Source organism: Camelus ferus, chromosome 11 (genome assembly GCF_009834535.1).
Source record: "Camelus ferus isolate YT-003-E chromosome 11, BCGSAC_Cfer_1.0, whole genome shotgun sequence".
Lineage (NCBI taxonomy): Eukaryota > Metazoa > Chordata > Mammalia > Artiodactyla > Camelidae > Camelus > Camelus ferus.
Window position 1 is genome coordinate 73,728,391 of NC_045706.1, and position 22,474 is coordinate 73,750,864.

The 22,474-nt window shown below is 40.9% G+C and overlaps 1 protein-coding gene across 1 annotated transcript in view; it reads right to left on the reverse strand.

Annotated features, from left to right (window-relative positions):
* The window catches only part of LYST (lysosomal trafficking regulator), a 144,935-nt gene that overhangs the window by 40,090 nt on the left and 82,371 nt on the right, over positions 1-22,474 (reverse strand). The window contains exons 30-39 of the mRNA XM_032490549.1: positions 17,692-17,883; positions 15,558-15,739; positions 13,409-13,615; positions 7,337-7,513; positions 6,706-6,782; positions 6,382-6,570; positions 4,398-4,543; positions 4,212-4,308; positions 3,214-3,275; positions 1,685-1,740 (exon numbers count right to left, since the gene is read on the reverse strand). Of these exons, the coding sequence (XP_032346440.1) occupies positions 1,685-1,740; positions 3,214-3,275; positions 4,212-4,308; positions 4,398-4,543; positions 6,382-6,570; positions 6,706-6,782; positions 7,337-7,513; positions 13,409-13,615; positions 15,558-15,739; positions 17,692-17,883 (1,385 nt within the window). The remainder of the gene's footprint in view (positions 1-1,684; positions 1,741-3,213; positions 3,276-4,211; positions 4,309-4,397; positions 4,544-6,381; positions 6,571-6,705; positions 6,783-7,336; positions 7,514-13,408; positions 13,616-15,557; positions 15,740-17,691; positions 17,884-22,474) is intronic.

Genomic DNA, 22,474 nt, shown 5'->3' on the forward strand with positions numbered 1-22,474 from the left:
CCGCTGAATACAGTATCCTGAACTCTAGTCACAGCTGAATCTCGGTGTTGTGCCGTGGATTCATGGGTTTCGACAGATGTTTAATGACACGCGCCCACCATTTCAGTTCTGCACAGAACGGTTCCACTGCTCCGAACCCCCTTGTGCTCCAGCTGGCAACCACTGCTCTTTTTACTGTCACCAGTTTTTCCCTTTTCCAGAATGTCACAGAGCTGGAACCACACAGTATGTAGATTTGCCAGATGGTTTTTTTTTTTTTTACTAAGCAAACAGTCTTCTAAATATATAGCTGAGCTTGCAAGAAAGGAAGGGAAATGAATCCTCCAGGAGTCAAAGATAAAGATAAATTTGAAAAACAGCAGAGAGGAGGGAGTGACACTTAGGCCAGCTCTGCGTGTTTTACTGTGGTACTGGGTCCCAACTAATTTTTAGAAGTAGTGGGAGGAAATATGTTACAAAGAAAACAAAATATTTTAATGAAAATGTAATATTCTCATTCTTAAAACTGAATTCCTCCCTGTTTAGCTTCAACACTCAGCATACATTCAATGTAACATACATCTATTAAGCGTCTACAGGCAAGGTGCCCAGCTAACATGCTCTGCATGAAATAAACCTAAGTGTGATAAAGAGGGGGCGTGAGGTACTTGTACACACATTTAAAATGCAAGAGAGCAAATGTCCTACAAGAAGTAAGAATTCATGCTACAAAAGTACAGAGGGAGAAAGGGTCCTTCAGTGCACTAAAAAACAAGGGTATTTTTAGAATTTTCAAGGTGGAAAATGTCACCTTTGAACCCAGAAAAAAGTTGGTTCATGTATCAACTATTAAATTCCTTGGCTGCTAAAAAGATACATCTTGAAAAATAACATAACTATACTTTTACTTGCTGGGACAAATACTATAGTAATTGCTATGTAAATCAGGAAAGAGTGCCCATGCAATTTTTTGGGCTGTATTAAGTATTTTAATGAATTTTTTTACATCATTTGTTTTACAACAAAATTTTATGTTTTCACTCATTAATTTCTTTGAGTCAAATATGTACTCACCATTAAATCATACATAATCACATTTAAATGTAGCCTTAGGAAATCCTGGCTTTAGAACTTCTGAAACAAAAAGCCTTATTTCTTCTATTACAGGGATCTCAAAACAATATTTTAATGGCATACAAACTAATTTAAATGGATAAAAAGCTTTACTGTATAAAAAGAGCGAATTAAGAGTCTTTTTTTAGGTTATTTTCTGATTAACATCAGTATTGCCAGAAGAATAAAAGCACGGTTACTAAGCTACGTGAATATCAGGATGACTTAAGCTATTCAACGATACACTGTTTTCCTTTCTTTCTGAAGGCAAATGGGCCTGACAGGAAGCTGGGGGAGGTGGGGTGGTTATCTGGGGCTCCTGAGGGTGGGAATGAGGACTGCGCAGATGGGAGCTGAAGTGAGAGGAGCCCTTACAACTGACCCATGATACTGACATGGGACTCAGACTGCGACCAGAGGGGATGGCATCGTCTTCTTTGTAAAATTATCTTAAAAAAAATTCAGACCAATTTACACACAGTGTGACAACAGCTGAACTCTAATAGTTCTTCCTGCTCTCTTGTTGTGTTAAATGTATGCATTTTGGGAATCTGTCTCGATTTATATCAGTGCAAACGTAATCTCTACTCACCGAACTTTGAACTGTATCAGAAGCGTTATCTTCCACAAAATACATTCCACATTTACCTGCAGAACATAATTGGATGTGAGTTTAAAAATGTATGTGCACTATTACCTTATATGGTTAAAAGCATGCCGTTGGATTTAGCTGGACTGGATTTGAATCCTACTGCCCAGAAACAGTTCCTAATACTCAGTATGTATTTTTGAAGAGCATCCACAAGACCTTGGGCAAGCTGCTTAACATCTTTGTGTCTGAGTTTCCTTGTAAAATGAAGGGGGCAGGAAGAGGTAGGGGAGGAGTCTATTTCACAGGTTACTGTGGGAATTAAATTTAATATATGTGAAGTGGTTATTAACAGTGTCTGGCACTGAGTGCTAAAAAATCTGGCTATTATTACCAGTATTCTTCTTACATTACTAGCATATTATCTGGCTTTATTTTGTCACACTTAGCTGAAGTCAAGTTGTAAACCAAATTTTCTAGCAAAAGAGGAACCCTCAATTATTCTGCTGACTTAAACACTCAATAGGGCAGAACAGGAGCTTAAAAGACAGTCCCCCAATTTTTCCTGCTTCGTAGGCTGTGGTTAGTGCATGTCCCTACTAATGTATCCAAACAGCAGGCCCTTCCCTGGGCTCTGTGCTGTGTGCTGGTTCCCCCCCCCCCCCCCCCGCCCCGGTCGCCCAGGGTGCTGCCTGGCTGCCTCAGAGACAGCCACCGTCTCCGTCCTGGGACTGTGGGGCTTGGTTCGGGCAAGCTCGGAACTCTGCATGTTAGGCCTTGGACGCTACGGAGTTACCCTACAGCAGCGACTCCCAGATTTGAAGGTTAGCAGAATCTCTGCAGGGTTCATCAAAATGTAGACTGCTGGGCCCCAGCCACAGGGTTTCAGATTCCAGGAGCCTGGGGAGGGGCTGAGAATGCGTATTTCTTGGAAGCTCCTGTGTGAGGCAGCCCTCCTGATCTGGGGAGTGCGCTTTGAGAACAATAGGTCTACAGCACACGGATTGGTTCTTTAAGGGAACAGAAGTCAAGTGGTATAACTTTATTTCATCATATCTTGGGGAAAAAGTTTCTCACCAAATGTACTATCCATGGATCAACAGCCCTGGCCTTTCTCTCAGGAGTATAATAAAGAATATAAATTGTGAACAATCTCAGAATGGATATATTTCTTATGCATAGGTGTACCTGTTAAAAGTGGGCATCTACGTATGGCAATAATTCTTTACCTTAAAAATAAAAACTGATAAATAATAAAAGGGATGATTAAATATGGAGATGTATACTCATGAAGAAAGTTAACTTTATAAAAATTAAAATGCTGTTCATGTGCTTTTCAGGAAATAAGACTGTCGTTTCTTCACATTCCTGAGTCATATGCGATGTATACAATGTTAAGGCGAAACAGTCCATGTAATGTTAGAGAAAGTTTATCTCATTTAATGGCAGTGTGTCCAAACAATGCTTCAAATTATCTAAGAATAAAATAAGTCAGGGGGAATACGTGTACAAATCTTCCAAACGCGGCTTACCCAGTAACAATTCACCGGCTGTCTCTCTAGATGGGGCAACGCTGATACATCTTCGATTCACTCTGTCAAAACATATTTAAAACTATGATTAAATGTTTTGACCCATTTCAGAGAGTAAAAGCTTCATTTTATCTAGCAGAAGATTTCAGCAAAGCAGACTGGAGTTTCAAAAGCACAAAATGTCTTGTTAAAATCCACAAGAAAATAGTATCTCAGTTTTTGACATTATGATAGAGGAGAAAATGACAGACACTTTTAGAAAAGGTGAACAATCTCTACACCCTTATGCAGAATAAGGGATTCAGTTATTTAAAAGCGTTTTCAATATTTCATATTTTCCATTCATTGGTTCATGCCTTGGATAATCCAAACAGAGAAAGGAAGCTGAGCGTTCCAGGAAAAAGAGGGGCTTCTGAGTCAGAAAAGTTCCTCTCTTCTTCAGTCAAGTCACTTATCTTCTCTGAGTCTCAGTTTTTCATCTATAAAATGGGCAGGGTAACAACCTCCACCACCACAAAGACACTACCACTAGTCACCATATACTGATCCAGGCAATACTCCGCGAAACTGGGCGTTACCACCTTCCTCGTGCAACGGACAAGGAAACAGCCCGAGAGGCTACGTGACTTGCCTGAGAGCAGACAGCTCGGAAGAGGAGGGACTAGAGTTTGAACCTTTAATCACCAGCTAGGTTGCCCCTTGTGGATGTCACCAGCGGTACTGTGTATTTCACAGAGCGGCTAGAAACATCAACTGAAAAATGCATGTATGCAAACAAGGCCTAGAGCACGAGGACTGAGGTCCAGTGAGTCCTTCCCTTCAAATGTTTGTTCTTTCTGGATTCTGGCCACTCAACCTTGTCCTCTCTTGAGCTGTGTTTAGGATCTTTCCTAAACCCACGGCATGCTCCAAAATCAGCAGCACATAAGCACTACAATAAACTTTTAAAGTCTCTGACACCCAGAGAAAGAGATGGCGTCGTACGGATTCAGATTTACCTGATAGACTCACTTGCAGCTTTGTCTTTTACAGTAGAAGAGAAAGAAGAGTGAGTTTTGTCTTCAAATAGGTAAGAGAGTGGTGGTTTGACCACATCTGTTGAGGAAAAAAGGACATTCTTATCTTTGTGAAGTGAGCAACGTTATCTGCCATATTTACGTGCGGAGTCAAGAAGCCACAATTACCTTCGGATTTCTGCCTATCCTTGAGGAGGTACTTGTTTGGAATGGTTAAGTAGCATCTCTGTAAACGCCTCCTCTCCCGATTCGGCCCTTCTGTTGGATCCAACTGCCATGAAGTTGGATAGTAGACGGGGTCATACCAGATGGCTCTGCGAGCGGAAAGAAAAGAATGCTTTTAGTGGCAATGTGGAGTACTTGCAGCTTTAAAAAATCATTCTAGAAGCTGAATAAATACATCAATGATCTAGTTAATTAACCCCCACCCCGACAACTTATACAATGAGACTAGGAACTGCACACACACTGGACAAAGGGACAGCGTAAAGAATAAGCATCCTTCTGCTTTGGAGTCCCGGGCTCCCTGCCTAGAGGCAGGCTCTGCTCCCAGTTTCTGCTGTCCATTAAATTTTAAAAAAGATATTGCATGATTACCACATGCTTAGCAATTTATCGGATTTAGTATGGTTAACTTAAGAAAAAATGAATTTCCCATTTTGCCTACTATCTGATGTAAAAAATAAAATTAATTCATTTTTACAGTTAATCACGTTTCTTATATTTTAAAATAAAGTAATATTTTAAATGAAAGGAAATAGTAGAACTTATTAAATACATATTTAGAAATAGATAAGAGAAAAAAATTACCATAAACATATCAAAATACCGGTAGGGATTATTTTCTGTCATTTGAAATTGCAGTTATAATTATTATGTATAGACATTTCTATATCCTGCCTTCCTTCACCGAACACAGTACAGTCTTTATTGTCACAGTTTTAAATGGCTAACATTACACTGAGTGGATGCATCATAATGCATTTAACTCTATTACTATTATTATATATTTAAGTGGTACCTAATCCACTCACTAGCATAAATAATGCAGAGATGAAAACCTTTATGTTTACTACCTTTCCATATTTTGAGTATTTTCCTTAGGATAGAATCACAAAAATAGGGTAACTGGAACTAGAAATAAAATGTTTGTAGGGTTCCTGACGTAAAATGTCAAAGTGTACAATGCCACCAAACCTCTGACCAAGGGCTGAGACACCTTTCTTCCTGCTGTGGAGGTTAGCACCTAATTTTCTTTCTTTCTTTTCTTTTTGGTAACACAAAAGGTAAAACATGGTATCTAAAGGTTTTAAAAAACTAAATTAACCTCTAGCAATATTCACTATTTTCCCACCTGTTTATCAATTCTATTTGTCTTATGTAAAGAGTATATTCATGTCTTTCGCTCATTTAAATTTTTGGGATCTTAATATTTTACTTTCACATATTTACGAATTTTTAAAACAATAAAAATGCTGACCCTTTGAAATACTTGCTGAAGATAAAATTCTCACGTTTTGTTGTTACACTTGTTAAATACACTGGAAAAAATCACAGTTCAAATCCATTCATTTCCTCTTTGTAGTTTCTTCTATTACGTTTGATCTTAGAAAATTATCTGTCCACCAGAGTTGATAAACATCCTGTTTTCTTCTACTTTGTAGACTTTTTGAGTTTAATTCATTCATCTGGAATTTGCTTCCGTGTACAATGTATAGTGCATTTTAGCGCCCCAAAGTCACACTAATTGGTTACCTTAACCAAATTAAGGGAATAATACTTTAATTTCCCTCTTTTCATTATTTGTGATGCATCTGTTTAACTACATTATTAAAGTCTTAACTAGAAAAAGGTCTATTTCCCAACTATCCTGTTTCAGTGATTATTCTTTTGCAAAGACCTTATTTTACATTTAAAGCCGATATGTAGATTTTAGTCCCTGGACGAGCTAATGTCTCTCCCTCTCATAACTTTTTCTCCCCCAAGAATTTAAAAAATATTCCCATAGGATTATTCTTCAAGATAAAAGAAATCACAAATGAGCAAACAAGAAATAAACTAAGGAGATAATGTTATGAATCTTTATTCTGGGATGAAAGTAACATCGGCAGATAAAAGGTTCCAGCCCTCGCTGCCCTCCCTCGCTGCCTACCGGTCATGCGTCAGCTGCTGGACGAGCTCCTGCCAGTGTCGGCTGGCGCTCAGGTCCACTTTGTACATGCCTCTGATGTGCTGGATCACCTTCTTCCTCTCAATTCCTTGTGAGAGAGACACTGCCTGCGTAATGTCTGCAGCTATTTTGGATATATCCTTGGATTTTGAATCGAGACGCTGGAAGAGACTAAACAAGACGCCCAAGGGCTGAGCATACGTGGAACATTAACTGTGTATCAAAACATGGCACTTCACAGCTGAGGTATATGTGAAGTCTAATGGGTTCCTAAAGACACAGCTTTCAGAACACGTAAAATCCTACCTTTGCTGATTATTATTGACTGTCTTCTGCCAGTTGGCTTTATTCGCACCTTCTTCAGTTTCGTATTTCTTCTGTTCCTAAAAGATTTAGATAATAATAGACTATAGAAAACTTATTACTTATCACTTAACACTGGCACAGAGCCCAACAAGCTAACTTTAAAACCACGTTAACAAAGGAAAAAGGACTGTCCCCAGGAGTCCAGAATATTAAAATACACTAGCCACTTGAATAATGTTATAACTCCCCTCTGTTTCCAGTTTGGGCCGCGGAAGTCAGGGTGGAATAGCTGACCGGGGCTGCCAGGCCTGACGGGTCTGCACAGCTGTTTGCTTCCTTATTTTGCTTTTTCATTAAAGAACCCATGACTTAAAGTTGATAACTGAATTTGCCTGTCACCATTAAAATTTTCCCTTCGCTGATAATGGACAAGGATGACCAGAGAGAATAAAACGTGCCTTAAAATGCACCTCTTTGCTCTCTCACAGTAAAAAGGCAACATAAAGGAAAAAACCTATCGTTTTGAATTGATCATCAATGGTACTCTGTAATAACAAAGATCTTCCAATCATTCTTTAGTTACGTTCAGTGGGCTCTCCTAGGAAAATCTCTTATGGTTCCACCGACCCACCTCTTTGATCACTTTAAGAAGGTCTGACTTGGTCGTTGCGCTGGGAGGGGTGCACTTGTGCCCACACGATTTTAACGCGCTCATGAGCAGCTCCGCTGTGTCCTGCTCTTCGTCATTCAGTTCCTCCCGGTGATTATGTATCAACTCTGACAAATACAAAACTAACTTGGCTCCATGCTTTAAAGAAAAGTAACAGTTTTTTAGTCATAAAGAATTTTTGTTTCTTACATTCAAATCACTTAACCGTAAATAAAATTACACTGCTAGATTTATTTGGTTGGATCTGGTTTAAATAAATCAGCTAAAAAAGACATTTTGGGGAAAACTGAAGAAGATGTCACACGGTTATGCACTGGGCATATGATGACATTAAGGTGCGGGCTAGTGTTGTTAGGCACAATAATACTGTTATGGTTATGCAAGAAAACGTCTTTTGAAAAAGGCATGATTTCTATATTTACTTTAAAATACTTCAGAAAAAAAGAAGTGATGCCAATGAGATAAAAGTACTAACAACTGAGATCCTGGTGATGGTTATATGGCGTTCATACGGTATTCACTATTCTATTCTCCTTAGTATGTTTGAAAACTTTCATTGTAAAAGGTAAAAAAAAAAAGGAAAACAGAGGAAAAGAAAGAAAGGAAAGAAGGAAGGAAGAAAGGAGAGAGAGAGGGAGGGAGGAAAAGGGGGAAGGAAAGAAGGAAGAAAGCAAGCACACAGCTTTCTGGGGAAGAATTCTGGAGAGGACTCACTAAGGGAATACAGAAAATGAGTAAGTTCCACGGCTCTTCTCAGGGCAACGCTGACCTGGAAAGGAAACCTTCCTTTAAACCCAGAAGTAAAAGAACAAAAGAATCATGCACATTTATTCTTTCTCTTGGCACAATAGGCACTGGGGACAATTCTAGAACAAAAACGCATCTTTGGATCTGTGTGTGGATTAGTTTGTAAGCATCCCCTGCTCCCCAGGGAGCACAAACGGTGACAAACTCTAAACCAGTAAGGTGTCAGCACTCAATTTTGTGCGTGTCCAGAGAAGGTTTGATTTGAGCCAATCTTTCATGAACAGACCCTATAAATGGAATTAGAGTGTTACTTAAGGTAATGACAGTTTTCCTGCACAGTGTAAATGTAAACCAAACTTTGATTCATAATTTAAAAAAATTTTTTAAATTTTATTAAAAAAATTTGGGGGGGTAATTAGGTATGTATGTATGTATTTGTTGATACTGGGGATTGCACCCAGGACCTCATGCATGCTAAGCACGTGCTCCACCACTGAGCTCTGCCCTCCCCCATTCATGACTATTAAGTAGCACTTTCATGCCACAGACGTTACATCCGAACGTTACGTGTACACTATATATTATTTAGACATTAACTTTGCCAACAAGTTAAACATGCGTTATTTTGCCTTTTAAAAATTTGCATCCATACAAATGTCACTGCACTTGGCTTTAGGATATTTTAAGCTGTGAATAGTCAACAACTGGGTTTGGACACTATTACATTTTGGGCGACATTTAAATTAACATGCTGAATCACATCATGTCTTTACCCAAGGTATAAGATGAACACATGCAATGCTGAAAATAGCAAAGGTCCTTTTAACGCAGCATTTGAATCAGTCAGGGGACAGCTGCCGCCGAGCAAATGAGAATGGCAGGTGCTCTGCAGGTCAGAGGCCCGAGGAGCGACAAGCAAAGAGTAGTGGTGAGTGACTGCAGTATTTTCAGTGTGTGTCTCAGAGGTGATGTTCTTGATATAACTCCAAAAATACTTCAGTTCAGCGTTCAGTGACATTTTCAAATCGTCTTAAAAAACTACCAGAAACATTTTTATTTATTCTGAATATCCATAGAAATGCATGATCTTCTTAGACACTGAAGTTGTTTCTAATATCTCATTTTAACATCCTCTGATCAATCATTTATTGACTGTAGTTCCTAGGCCTAGAAAAGGTGTTATTAGAGACACACAGTCTTGTTTTCAGCTCTCAAAAAACTGAATTGAATCTATTAAACACGTATCCTTAGAAAAGAGTAAAATGTTGCAACGTGTAAAAGTAAAATTTTCTATGAAGTTTCTAAGAAGCAAGCGTTCCGAGTGGACTACAGACAAGGAGGAAGGCTTTGAAGGCATTCCAGTGTGAGCTGGTGTGCGGCTACGTGGATCGATGGGGGCCCAGACAAAGGGCAGGACAGAAGGCGCTGTGTGCTGGGCGGACAGTGTGACACAGCGGCCAGTCAGCAGGACGCCGTTGGGGAAGAGGCCACCAGAGACGAGGACAAGACTTGTTTTGAGAAGAGGAGGAGCTACAGCTGGAGGATTCCTCAGACTGAACTTATAGAAGAAAAGCTCGGGGCTTTAAAAATCAGGCAGGTTACAAGTGGGATACAGCGCGCAGGCAGCTGTGAAAGGCATGAGAAGACCCCTCTGCACCGCTGCAGAGCAATCGCCAGATGTGCTGTTTCCCGAAGAAAGTAAAGTGAGCAAGAGTGCGTGCATTCACTTCATTCGTGTGAAGAAGTGAAGGAGATAATACATACACTCTGTGTGTGTGTATGTGTGTGTCTGTGTGTACACAGATTTGCTTGTATCTCCAAAAGAAATAAAAGCCCAGTAAAGATGGTCACCTACAGAGAAAGGGAAAGACTGAGGGGAGAGTACAGAGGTAAAGATAGGACTTCTTTGAACATCTGTGTTTCATTATTTTGATTTTGGAAGCAGGCAGGTATTTTACACAATTAAAAACAATATTAAAAAACCCAAATTAAAAACCCAATGGAATCTCTAAAAACAGAAAGATAACTGAAAAAAAAAAAAACCAAAAAAGAACCTAACTAGTCAGCTGATGGCCAGTTGGTGGCCTAACCAAATAAAGAAAGCTATTTTAAGTGCTCTTACAATGGAGTGTTCTCATGGTGCACTCATAATGGCATCCTAAGGGCAAAAGAACCACAGAGAAATCTTAAACTGCATTCAGTAGGCTTGTTACAAGTGATAATGTTGTCATCTTATTTTGAAAATGTTTTATAGATAGATAAAGCAAGTAATTATTATGTTAATGTCATCAGGAATTAAGATGAACATGAATAAAAAGAAATATAAAAATCCAAGAAAAAGTGAAAGTAACAGTATGAACTCATGGTTTGTTTATTTTTCTAAAAAACACATTCCCTTGCTTTGTCCCCTAAACAGGCCGAGTAGAAGCGGCAGCCCCACGGAAATGGACACGCCTAACCCAGGATTTGTGGTCTCTACACGCTATCACCTCTGTACAAGGGAACAGGGGCTTCTTGGGGGCAAGGTTTGGGGCCCCTCTGGGGAAGGAAATGTCCAAGATGAGCCTGGGACATTCTTCTGCTCCAGAAAAGGAAGAAGTTAATCATATTGACTTGCTAAAAATTTAAAAGGCCGTGTTAAAAGGCTGTAACAACTTGAATCTACAGAGGCGTTAATCTGAATCTGTCAGAAAAACAACTGCAACGGTTTGAAACTACTCACAACATTTATAAAAAAATACCTGAGTTTGTGCCCACACTTCAAAAATAAAAACAAATACAAAAATTAGAGGCTGCCAGGGCACTAACTCATTATTCTAAAAATAAACAGAGGAGCAGACACAGCATTGACCTTGCCTTTCCTGTGCAGACCACACTGCGGGGTAGCCAAATAGCCAAGAAGGGATCGTCCTTCCCTGCGGGAGAATCGGAGCTGACAGACGCTGGTGGAATGAGAAATGTGGAGAAATCACTACTTGGCGTCTCCTAATGGAAACGTGCATCTTGGCTGCTCCAGCTACCAGGTGAGGGACTCAGGGCGACTCTATAGTGGCTGAATCAGGCTGATGCCACAAAAAGCAAGCAGCCAGACGTGCTCTGCCTCCTGCCATGATGTCACGGAAAGTGCAAAGCACCCCTCAGCCGATCATGAAATCGAGAACTGGGACCTAGTCCAGCCTCTAGAACTAGAGCCACAGGAATGCAATCAGCCAGATCCAGAGTGTGGGAAGTTCTACAGAACAAAGGGCCCAGTTTCACCAACAAATAAAGGACATTAAAAAAAAAGTGGTTGGGGAGGATGTCAGGGTTAAGAAGACGTAGCACACACCACACACAGCAGTGCATGGGCCTTGTCTGGATCCAGAATCAAGAGAACTATTAAAACAATTATGAGAAAACTGGGAAAATTTAGACAGTGGGGATTAGATGATCACAAGGAATTATATTACCATCACTGACTGTCGTAAATTTAAAAAAAGTCCTGTCAGTCAGAGGTACCTACTGAAGTATTCACAGGTAGAATGATTTGCTCCTTGACATTTGTTTCAAAACACCACAAAGAAAAATTAAAGCTGGGCAATAGTCATGTGCGGTTCTCTTCTCTGATTGCTCCCAAGGTTTAGGTAAGTTTGAATGCTGCCAGAATACACTTAAGAAAATCGGACACAGTAATCTGGTGGTCCTGAGGTGGAGAGGAGGCAGTGCAGTGATCCGGGCACAAGGGCTGAAAGTCTGAATGAGGACAGGTGGGCAGACTGCAGGGGTCAACGGCGCCGGACAAATGACTGGCCTTAGGGATGACGTGGACTGCAGAGACAAGAGTCACCCCTGGTTCCGACGCTTCCAGCAGAAAGCAGGTGGAGATGGGCAGGCGGAGAGGGTAGCGGGGAGGGCAAGCGGCTGCAGACATCGGGGTTGGGTTTCGAAGGACAGCAGCTTTGCTGAGTATAAAGCAACGAAAGAACACCTCTTTGAACTGTCCACAGAAGGAAGCTATGGGGCGAGACATGCTCCTGCCTTGGAAAAGGGAAGACAACGCCCTCAGCCCACTGGAGAGAGTCTTAATACTGGAAAGAGCACCATAAAGTACTACTTTAAAACTATCACCTTTTGGTTCCTAATATGATCCACCTGAGTTTCCCGGGTATATAACAGGGCCATCTGTCCTTCCTTCTGCATCATTTAGTACTTTATTTACAGGGGTGTAACTTACATTCAGTACAGCACACAGATGTTAAAGGGTTCATTTCTATGGGTTTTGACAACTGCATACACCCATGTAACCACCACCCAGAGTAAGACACAGCACATTTTTATCACCCCGTGAAGTCTCTCTGTGCCCCCTTTTCTGGTCAGCTCCCCTTCTCACTGCCCCCACTCCTCACAGGGACAGCTCCTGTCCTGAATTCTCTGACCACATCTTCACTCTGCCTGTCCTCGGGCTTCCTGTGACTGGAATCACACAAAATGTACCCTTTGTGTTTGGCTGTCCCTTTTGCCAACACCATGATTCTGAGCTTCACCCTTACTGGCAGGTGTAGCAGTAGTCTGTTCCTTTTTATTGCTGTGTAATAGTCCACTGTGTAAATACATCACAACTTAGTTATACATTGTCCCACTGACAGACATTCAGGTCATTTCCGGTTTTTGGCTGTTAGTAAAGAGGCCACCATGGATATTCTTGTACTAATCTTTTCATGGCCATATGTTTTAATTTCTCTTAGGTAAATACCCAAAAATGGAATTTCAGGGTCACAGGTTAGGGGTATGTTTAATTTTATAAGAAACTGCTAAACAGCCGTCTAAACTGGTTGTATCATTTAAATCCGCCACCTATCACTCATTCAGTGACAGGATCTATAGATTCTGTAATTCTTCAAGTATTTTGGTTTTATCATTCCCAATGACCAACACATATTTTTCTGTATTAACTTACTGTAAACATTTTTGAAATATGTTACACGTACTGCTGTTTAAGCTACTCAGGATAGATGTTTCATGGATAATACACTGCTTAAAACAGTCTCCCAACAGCTCTTAAAGAAAACACTTCAAGATTTAGGAACAAATTGCAAAGGATCTTACACCAACTCAGATGCAGAACTTCTTACTGGGAAAAGGCATGGGAAATAAACAGAGAGGTCAGATTGAGTTCGGTAAAGAAAGATTCAGAAAGTATTTGTCTGGTAAGGCATTTGGCAAGAAAAAGCAGTTTAATTTCAGTCCTTGTTTTGTACAGCTTTATGTCTGACCAATAGTTTTTACTTACGAAGCACTGACACTTACTTGCAGGGATGCACTAAGACAGTCTCGTAGAATTTCCTGATGATTTGGTTCACGAACTATTTCAAAAATTTGTGTTCTCTCTTGTGAGGGGTGAGCTGGCGACAAGATATGCACCAGCAGCCTCCCGAGCTGCACTCGGAAGGTCTCCTTGCAGGAGCCCAGGAGTTTAGCCCACTGCTGTCTGGGACCACTGGTTTTACTTGAACCCTTAAATCAAAACAGGAATGAATTAGGATCAAACGTCTTAAGTAACTAATAAACTAACCTCAACACAGTCCTAAAAATCAAGGAATATGTTTTACACAAATGGGAGTTTAAAAGAGGCAGACAGACTGGATGTTTATTTACAGCAGCATTGTTCAAAATAGCCAAAACGTAGAAACAATCCAAATATCCACCGCTGGATGAATGGATAAACAAAATGTGGTATATACATAGAATAGAATATTGTTGAGCCTTGAAAAGAAATTAAGTTCTGCTTCAGAACGGATGAACTTGAAAACATTGCACTGAAATGAACAACGAAATAAGCCACACACAAAAAGGATAAATAATGTTAAATATTGTGTAACTTATAAGAGGTATCCAGAGAGTCAAATTCATAGAGACAGAAAGTACAACAGTGGTTATCAGGCGCTGGGGGAGAGGCTGATGGGGACTTGGGTTGAAAGAGTACAGACTGTCGGTTTGGGATACTGGAAAAAGTTCTGGAGATGGATACTGGTTGTGGTTGCACAACACCGTGAATATACTTAACACTGCTGATTTATGCACTTAAAAACAGTTAAAATAGTAAATTTTATGTTACCTATATTTTGCCACAAGTGAAAAAAAAAGAATAGATAAAGAAGCTAAAGTCCTAAGTCACTTAACAAAATTACTTAGGGCTTGGAAACTTAAAAAAAAAGAAAGAAAGAAAAGAAAGAGAAAGAAAGAAAGAAAGAAAGAAAGAAAGAAAGAAAGAAAGAAAGAAAGAAAGAAAGAAAGAAGAGAGAAAGAGAGAAAGAGAGAGAGAAAGAAAGAGAGAGAAAGAGAGAGAGAAAGAAAGAGAGAAAGAGAGAGAAAGAGAGAGAGAAAGAGAGAGAGAAAGAGAGAAAGAGAGAGAGAAAGAGAGAAAGAGAGAGAGAAAGAGAGAAAGAAAGAGAGAAAGGAAGGAAAGAAGGAAGAAAGAAAGGAAGGAAAGAAGGAAGAAAGAAAGAAACCCATCAAAAAATAATACGAGCTAAGCCTACATCGATTTTGCAATATAAAAGAGAAAGGAGCCATAATAAAGATCTGAATTAGGACTAAAATATTGAGCATAACTGTCACGAATTAAGAACTGCATGTAAACTGAGTATCAACACCCCCAACAAATAACCAAGCAAGCTGCTTCCAATGCGGCCCCACTGAGATTAACCCAACCCTGATCAGATATCCTGTATCTAGTTTAAAACCCGGAATCAGTACACTTTAGAGTTTACTCTGAGTTTCGGAAATGGCTCTCCAGTCACTCCTAGTCCTAAGGACCCTGCGTGAGTGATTTGGATCTAAGTGGAACCTACAGACAACATCGAGCTTAGGTCAGAGCCTGGCTCAGTCGTGACCGATGAGTTCTGCTGGAAGCAGAGCTGCCTCTGGTCTCCACGGAGCCTGCTGACCAACTGTCCCTGCAGCCAGCTGTGCGTGGCCCACGGAGACCCAGGGGGGTGGATGGAAAACGGAGCCTGACGCTTGTCAGTGCTCTCTGTGAAAATCTGAAGAAGCTGGGTATGTTTAAGCCAAGATCTAAACTTTGTAATTATTTGTAATAACAATAATAATTCTAGAGTAAGTAGCTTTAAATAAAGTCTTTAAAAAACAGGTTATTAGTTTAAACTCTCATAGTAACCATCGAATTCCTACTCCTTTCTGATGCTGATCTGAGTTACTAAATTACAATATTAGAAAACGGCTTTTGGGTAAAGCCTTAAAAACTCACTGCATGAAGTGAGCCCTTTTGGAAAAGGTAAGGTAGCAACATATTTTACTTCATTATTAAAATTCAGGTTGTCTGAGTTTCAGAAAACTCGGTGAAAGAGTAGAAAAATGATTTTGAGAACATGTGACGCACACAGAACCTCTGCTCCTTCCGTGTGAATGAGCACTTCCATGCGATTGGTTTACTTACGGTAGATGTTTTGAATGCTTCTACCAGATAGGTGAACATCTCTTTCTGAAACGGGTTGACAGCAGAAGGCTGCTGTTCATGATGAATATTTTCTTCAGAAATTTCAGTCTCGGAAACTGAGGTCTGGCTTTGAGCAGCATTTTCTGGAGTACTCAAAATGTCAGTAATGTCTGCATTAAACTCTTTGAATTAAAAAAAAAAATCCAGTCAAATCACCAGTACCTAGCCGTCACAAATGGTAGTGGTGCTGGTAAAAAATATATTGTGTAACTACTAATTCGGTTATCCCCCTGTAAATGTGTGGTAGGTGCACTAGACGTAGAAACTACAATACACTAGAGCAACAGAATTCACCTAAAGCAACATAGACATTTAAACATACGTAAGACATGCAATTCTAAATTAAAGATTGATTTTCCTAATGACGATGAATTAAACTGCAAAACTGTTAAAGTCATGAGGTTCTTCTACAAATTAAACACAAACCTTGTGGTATTTACATTTGATGGACGTGCAGACCTGTTTCACTGCACACGCTAGCCCATTAAATGCTGTGTATGTGATACAAATGGTTCAACTTCAGGGGAGGATATAGCTCAGAGGTAGAGCGTGTGCTTAGCATGCACGAGGTCCTGGGTTCAATCCCCAGCACCTCCGACAGATGAATGAATAAATAAACAAGCTTAACTATCCCCCCCAAAAAGACAAAACAAAAATGGTTCAATTTCATAGTTTAGCCTGTTTGCCCCAAATATAAATTAGAAAAGTTAAAAGAAAAAACAAAAAACCTTGGACATATTATATTTTTTAGTGATCAACTTTCATGTATCTTTTACTTTTTCCTGCCCTTCTTAGGGTCATTTGAACATTTTTTAGAATTTTGACTTATTTGTAGCACTTTTGAGTATATTTCTTTTTTGGTGGGGGGATGACAAGTAATTGGGTTTATTTATTTTTTTAACGGAGGGAATGGGGATGGAACCCAGGACCTCACGCATGCTGGGCATGCACTCTACCACTGAGCTCTACCCTCCCCCTCTTGAGTGTATTTCTTTGTACAGCTTTTTAGTGGTTGTTGTAGATACTAAATTTTACACATAAATATATAAATCACTAGCTACTACAGAAACACAAATTAAAAGCACAATGGTCTATCCCTCCACTGTCAGAATGGCTAAAATTTAAAATAGTGAGGATTCCAAATATTGGTGAAGATGTGAAGAAAACTGGGTCACTCATACATTGCCAGCAAGAATGTAAAATTACACTGCCACTCTGGAAAAGTTTGGCAGTGTCTTAACAAGAACAAAACACACAACTACGATACAATTCAGAAACTGCACTTCTGGACATTTATCCCAGAAGAGCAAAGACCTATGTTCACACAAAAATTTCCATATGAATTTTTATAGCACTAGCTTTATTTGTAATAGCCCATAACTGGAAAACACCCAGATCATCTTTCGACAGGCAAATGGCTAAACTGTGGTATCTCCACACCATGGAAGACTAGTCACCAAAGCCAGAAAGGAACAAAATATTGACACACACAAGAACGGGCATGACTCTGCAGAGAATTGTGCTGAGTGAAAAAGGCCAGTCCTAAAAGGCCACGTACTGTATGATTCCACTTATTAACATTCTTGACATGATGAAAATATAGAAATGGCGATCGCGGGAAGTGGGTGTGGCTGTAAGAGGTAACATAAGGATCCCTGTGGCGATGGAATGCTCTTTTTCTCAACAGTATCAGTGTCAATATCCCTGTGGTGATATTGGACCATAGTTCTGCACGATCCATTGGGGGAAACTGGATACAGGGTACATGGAATCTCTCTGTAATACTTCCTAATAATTGCATGTGAATCTACAATTACCTCAATAAAAGCTTAAAAGATATACCAGAGGTGCTGTATTGTTTCAAACTCAATGCTCAATCTAGCATTTAACATATTAAAAAGCAGAATTTTATTCATGGCTGTTAGTCCCAAATAAACAATTCCTGTAATAGTGTGTATGCTAAGAATAAAAATATAATGCTATTTAAAAATTTGAAGCCTAGTCAGCTGTTTCTTAAATTATTTCTCTTTTAATGCAATACCTGAGCAAGAACATATTTATTCTCTAGTCCTACCTTGGTAAATTATCCTGTTAACTGCTAAAATGGCGAGCCTCTGCAGCCTCTGGGCAAGCTCCGTCTCGGTTGCCTGGACCGGGTTCTCCTGGCTCATCCTCCGTTGCATCATCATATGAAGTTCATCACTTGCTACCGAGCGCATTTTCATCAGAAGAGAGTCAGTCTGCGCAAGGGGAAATTTTCGAGGACCTTCGAGAATATGAATTAAAATGTCAAATGCCAGACTTAAGAAGGATGAAGGAAACTATTTTTGCTATAACTTTTTGATTATCAGACCATGAAAAGAAGAGGTGATTCATACAAAGGAAAGAGAGTGATTGAGAGAAAGTGATGTTTCTCCCTCGCTGAAGAAGTGCAACAGTACCTCTGATTTCCAAGCCCTAAGCACGAATGTTGAAGCTTGTGACACAGCTTCGTGGGATGGATATCATTTGGCAAAACTTTAATCTTCTGAAAAACTCAAAGATTTAGAAGGGTACGTGTATGTAGTTCCGAATGTTCTGACAAAATATTTTCAAATACTGTTTCACTTCCTTGTATTCCAGAATAATCAACAGATTTTAAGGCACATCATGTTTTAGTAAGAACATTACTCCTTCTGGGTAATTGACATTGTTGAATTTTGTAGAGTAGTTTTGAAAAAGTGTATAAGTGACAGAGTAGAAATCAGTCAAATGAAAGTGAAGAGGTCAGAAAGGAAAGCATCATTCCAGTAATTTATTATTAAAATGATTTGTTACATAGGCACCCTGCGAATTCAGTCTCACAGAGGCATTCCCTGAGAACCGTGTCCTCCGGTGGGGAGGTAGGGGTGCTGCTCCGGCACCATGACTGCACCTGCGCCGGGAGGCACCACACAGGTCGTGGATCCGGGAGAGATGGAGGGGACTGAGTCTTGGTGTAACGGACTGAAGGAGAAGGGCATCGGAAGTTGACCATAGGAACCAAAATGACGTCTGGGTACGTGAGGAATAATGGAGCCCTTCATTGGAATTGAACCTTTTTAAAATTATGAAACCATATATCAATTTCCATAAATAGCCTCTATAAATATTACTTAACATATGACTAAATTATGATAGGTTGTAATGACTCACCCTGCAAGATACACACACACATTTTAACAGCATTTCAGATTGCCCAGTATTTCAGGTAATCTGTATTTTTTATCAGTTAATACATTTTGGTGGGTAGAGTCACCTTGGAGACAAAAACGAACTAAGTGGGAAGAAAAAACTTTGTATCTGGGACACATTCAAGAAAAATATTATCAGACTATGTCCTTAGTTTAAGCAGATTCTTGTAATGTCTGCATCTCCGACGGCTTTCACGCTGGGTAAGCAGCTGATAGTCACAATTCAGAGACACAGCAATAGGCCAGACCAGGAGATGTTAGGCCTCCTCCAGCGCAGGCACCGGGAAGAGCGGGAGGGCGTCCCAGCAGCCAGCTGGGAGCTGCACTGAGCTGGCGTGGCCTGAAGGACAGCGCTTTTTTAGCCTCAGTTTCCTTACACAGTGAGATATGGATTATAAGGTAAAATGCAGACCACCTCACAGGTGGGGATTTGTCACTATCTGATGCTACAGGAAATACACTTGCTTACAGGCTTATTGACCATTTCCTCCAGTAAAACACAAGTTCATGAGAGCAGATAAGGTAATGACTTGGTACACGGCTGATGTTCAATAAATGTTTGATAGCTGGATGAATGGATAAAGAGGTTTTTTCTGCGGATTAAATAAGATAATGGATGTGAAGCACTGCCTGTCTCATACAAAGAATTAAAAGCTAACAGTTGGTATTGCTATTAATGGTTGAAATATAAAGGAAATTCATTTGCATGTGAATTATGTCAATAACACAATATTTGTATACACATGCACACGCACATGTATGATTATTTATGAAAGTTTAAACATACGTGTAGTACTTTAAATAATACCCTAACGCTTACTTCTTCCTTTGCGTACTAAGGTGATATGTAAAGGTTTTCATATTGATAGGCAGATAAGTGGAAAAAATACGTATATAAGAACTTACATTATAGCAATGTAATAATAACAAACCAAACAAACAAACCCCTTTGTTATTGATAACGGGGGGGGGGGGAGATCATGGCAAATCAACATAACAGATTGTTATGCATTCACTATAAAAATATATTACATGGAAAAGTGTCCACAGCACACTGATTGGAAACAGCAAGCAGTCTACAGACAGAAGGCTGGGAACGACACTACCTAGGCAGCGTCCTCTCTCTCATACACGCCCACATCAAGGCAGACACGGACCCGCAGGAACCGGTGCTTTGTTCGCCGGGTAGGAGGCTCCATCAGAGCTCTGAGCAGAACGGTGCCCAGGAGTCAGGCTAAGAGAAGACTGAGCTGGTGGTAACACAGCAGCTCACGCCTCTAAGAGCGTGAGAACTTACATCTAGATATGACGGAAGTGCTGCTGGAGAAACCCTGGCCCCATGCCACCGATGTCCCGGGCTCACAGCCTACGGTCAGAGGACCTGGTGTGCGGGGTTCAGGGGGCTGTGGGCTTGGAGATGCCACCTGTCTCAGCAGTTTTCAATAAAAACTAAGTGATTCTATTCAGGAAAAAACATCCCCCCTCCTTCAAAAAACATTTATCACTAATGAGAACAGCCAGTTTTGAATCTTTGAAGGAACAGTTCACCATCTAAATGATGGAGAAACAGACTCCGCTTAGTCACTGCAGCATCATGAACAAGTGGGCCGATGAGTTTTGTAACCACGCTGCTCAGAAGCAGGGAGCTTCAGCGCTGGGGACTTCTGCACCAAGTGCACAAAGCCAATGCACTTTCAACAATAACTTTTGACTAACAGCGAGCTATTAAAACACAGTCCTCCCTGAATACATGTGTAAAACAACATGGGAGGAATTACCAAGCAACAGCATAACACACATGAAACAGAGTCACGAAGTCACTCCGTTTTATAAACCAGAGTCACGAAGACAGAATTTAAATAAGGCAGTACTCAAGGCAGGAAGAATTCTCAGGAGACCTGAGACGGAGGGTCCTGGAGACACGGCGAGCTGCTGCAAGGGGGTGGGCGGCAGCAGGGTCTAGTTCTAGGCCCCAGTACGTCTGAGGAATGGGAAGCTGCACTGGGTGACCTACAAAGTCTTTTATCAACTTCAAAACTTGTAGGAGTCTATAAGCCTCCTATGGCCTAGAGCGACTGCATTTCCTGAGACAGAGTAAAAGCATGAGCCCCAGGGTGAGGGGCGAGGAGTCAGGAAGCAGAGGGAGGAGGTTCAGAGAGAGGGCTGAAGGCTGCTTTCCACTTCTTTTCCACATCCAAGAAATCCTGCAAAGGAGAGGTGTTCCAGAAGCGGCCTTCTGGCAGGCAGGGAGCTGAGCATGGCCGCCAGGCCTGGGGAAAGGCGGAACTCCACCTGGCATGGGAGGCCCACCAGGAGGGGCACTCACGAGGAGGGAGTGTGTCCAGGCAAGAAATTAAGGAAGAAGGTACAGGGCAGTGGGTTATGTGGATGTTTCAGAAGCTTTACTTACATAAGCTTTTCTTTCGCATAATCTAAACATATTCCTGTGAGACCACGTATATTTAATAGCTTTTCTCTCCAGATGAGTGTTTCACATGGCTTTCAAATTTGGAACAGCACAAAACACAGTGAAGCAGTTCAACACAGGTAGAGGAAAGATCTCGATTCAAAAGGCCTTAAGACGGCAAGGGTGATTAAACTTCAATTTACCAAGTATTCTGTTTGGAGATGTGTGTGTGTGTGTGTGTGTGTACACATATATCCACCATATTTACATGTACATGTGTGTATACAGCCAATGTGTATCTGGGGGGCAGGATTTATGCTCTATTCCTGGATTGTGTGTATAAGGGTCAGAGTGGATTTTGTGGAAAAAATAAGTAAGTCTAACAATATTAGTGATTATTACTTGATGATAAGTCCTAATTTACAGCAAGCCCTAATGTCACGTGCATTCTAACCTGACCCGAGCCACTGTCACCTCTGCCTTCACTATTGCAGCAGCCTCCTCCCTGCACCTCCCACTACCCTTCCCACCCTCCTCCAATCCACTCTCTATGCACAAACCACAGCGCTCTGTGTAAAATGAAAACCTGGGTATGTCACACTGCCTACTTAAAGACCTTTGGCACCTTCCCATAGGGATAAAACCCACACTCCCTAACGCGGCCTCTCTGACCGCATGTGAACCGGTCCGTGCCATCCTGTGCAGCCTCAGCCGGCCTCCCTGTCTCACGGAGCCCTGCGCTCTGGCTAAATGGCTTTCTTCCCATTCTCTGAGCAAGTGTAGCATTCTCCTGCCTCTGGGCCCGCACACGAGCTGTTCATCCGGCCTGAAACACTCTTCCTCTGACTCTGGCTACCTCCCATCTCCTCCCTCGTGCCTATGCTGAAATCTCACTTCCGCAGAGGCCTTCCTAACTCCAGGTGTAGGTCAGGTTGCCCCGTTATGGTCTCTGTTCCTGCCCTCCACATTGCTCTGCTATATCATGGTCTCTGCAAGGGCAGAATCCGCGTCTTTATTTTCATCATTGTACCCTCAGCACTTACCTTATGCTTGGCACAGGGCAGGTGCTCGGCAGAGAGCTGACTGTGAAGAGCACTGAAAAGAGAGCAGCAGGACAGTCTCCTCCGGGAGGAAAATCTCAAATTTTATAGTTTGACTTTTTAAACAAAGAAATGTTTTAAACATGTGAATGGCATCAGAACACAAGAGAGTTGAGCTACCTTCAATTTATGATGATT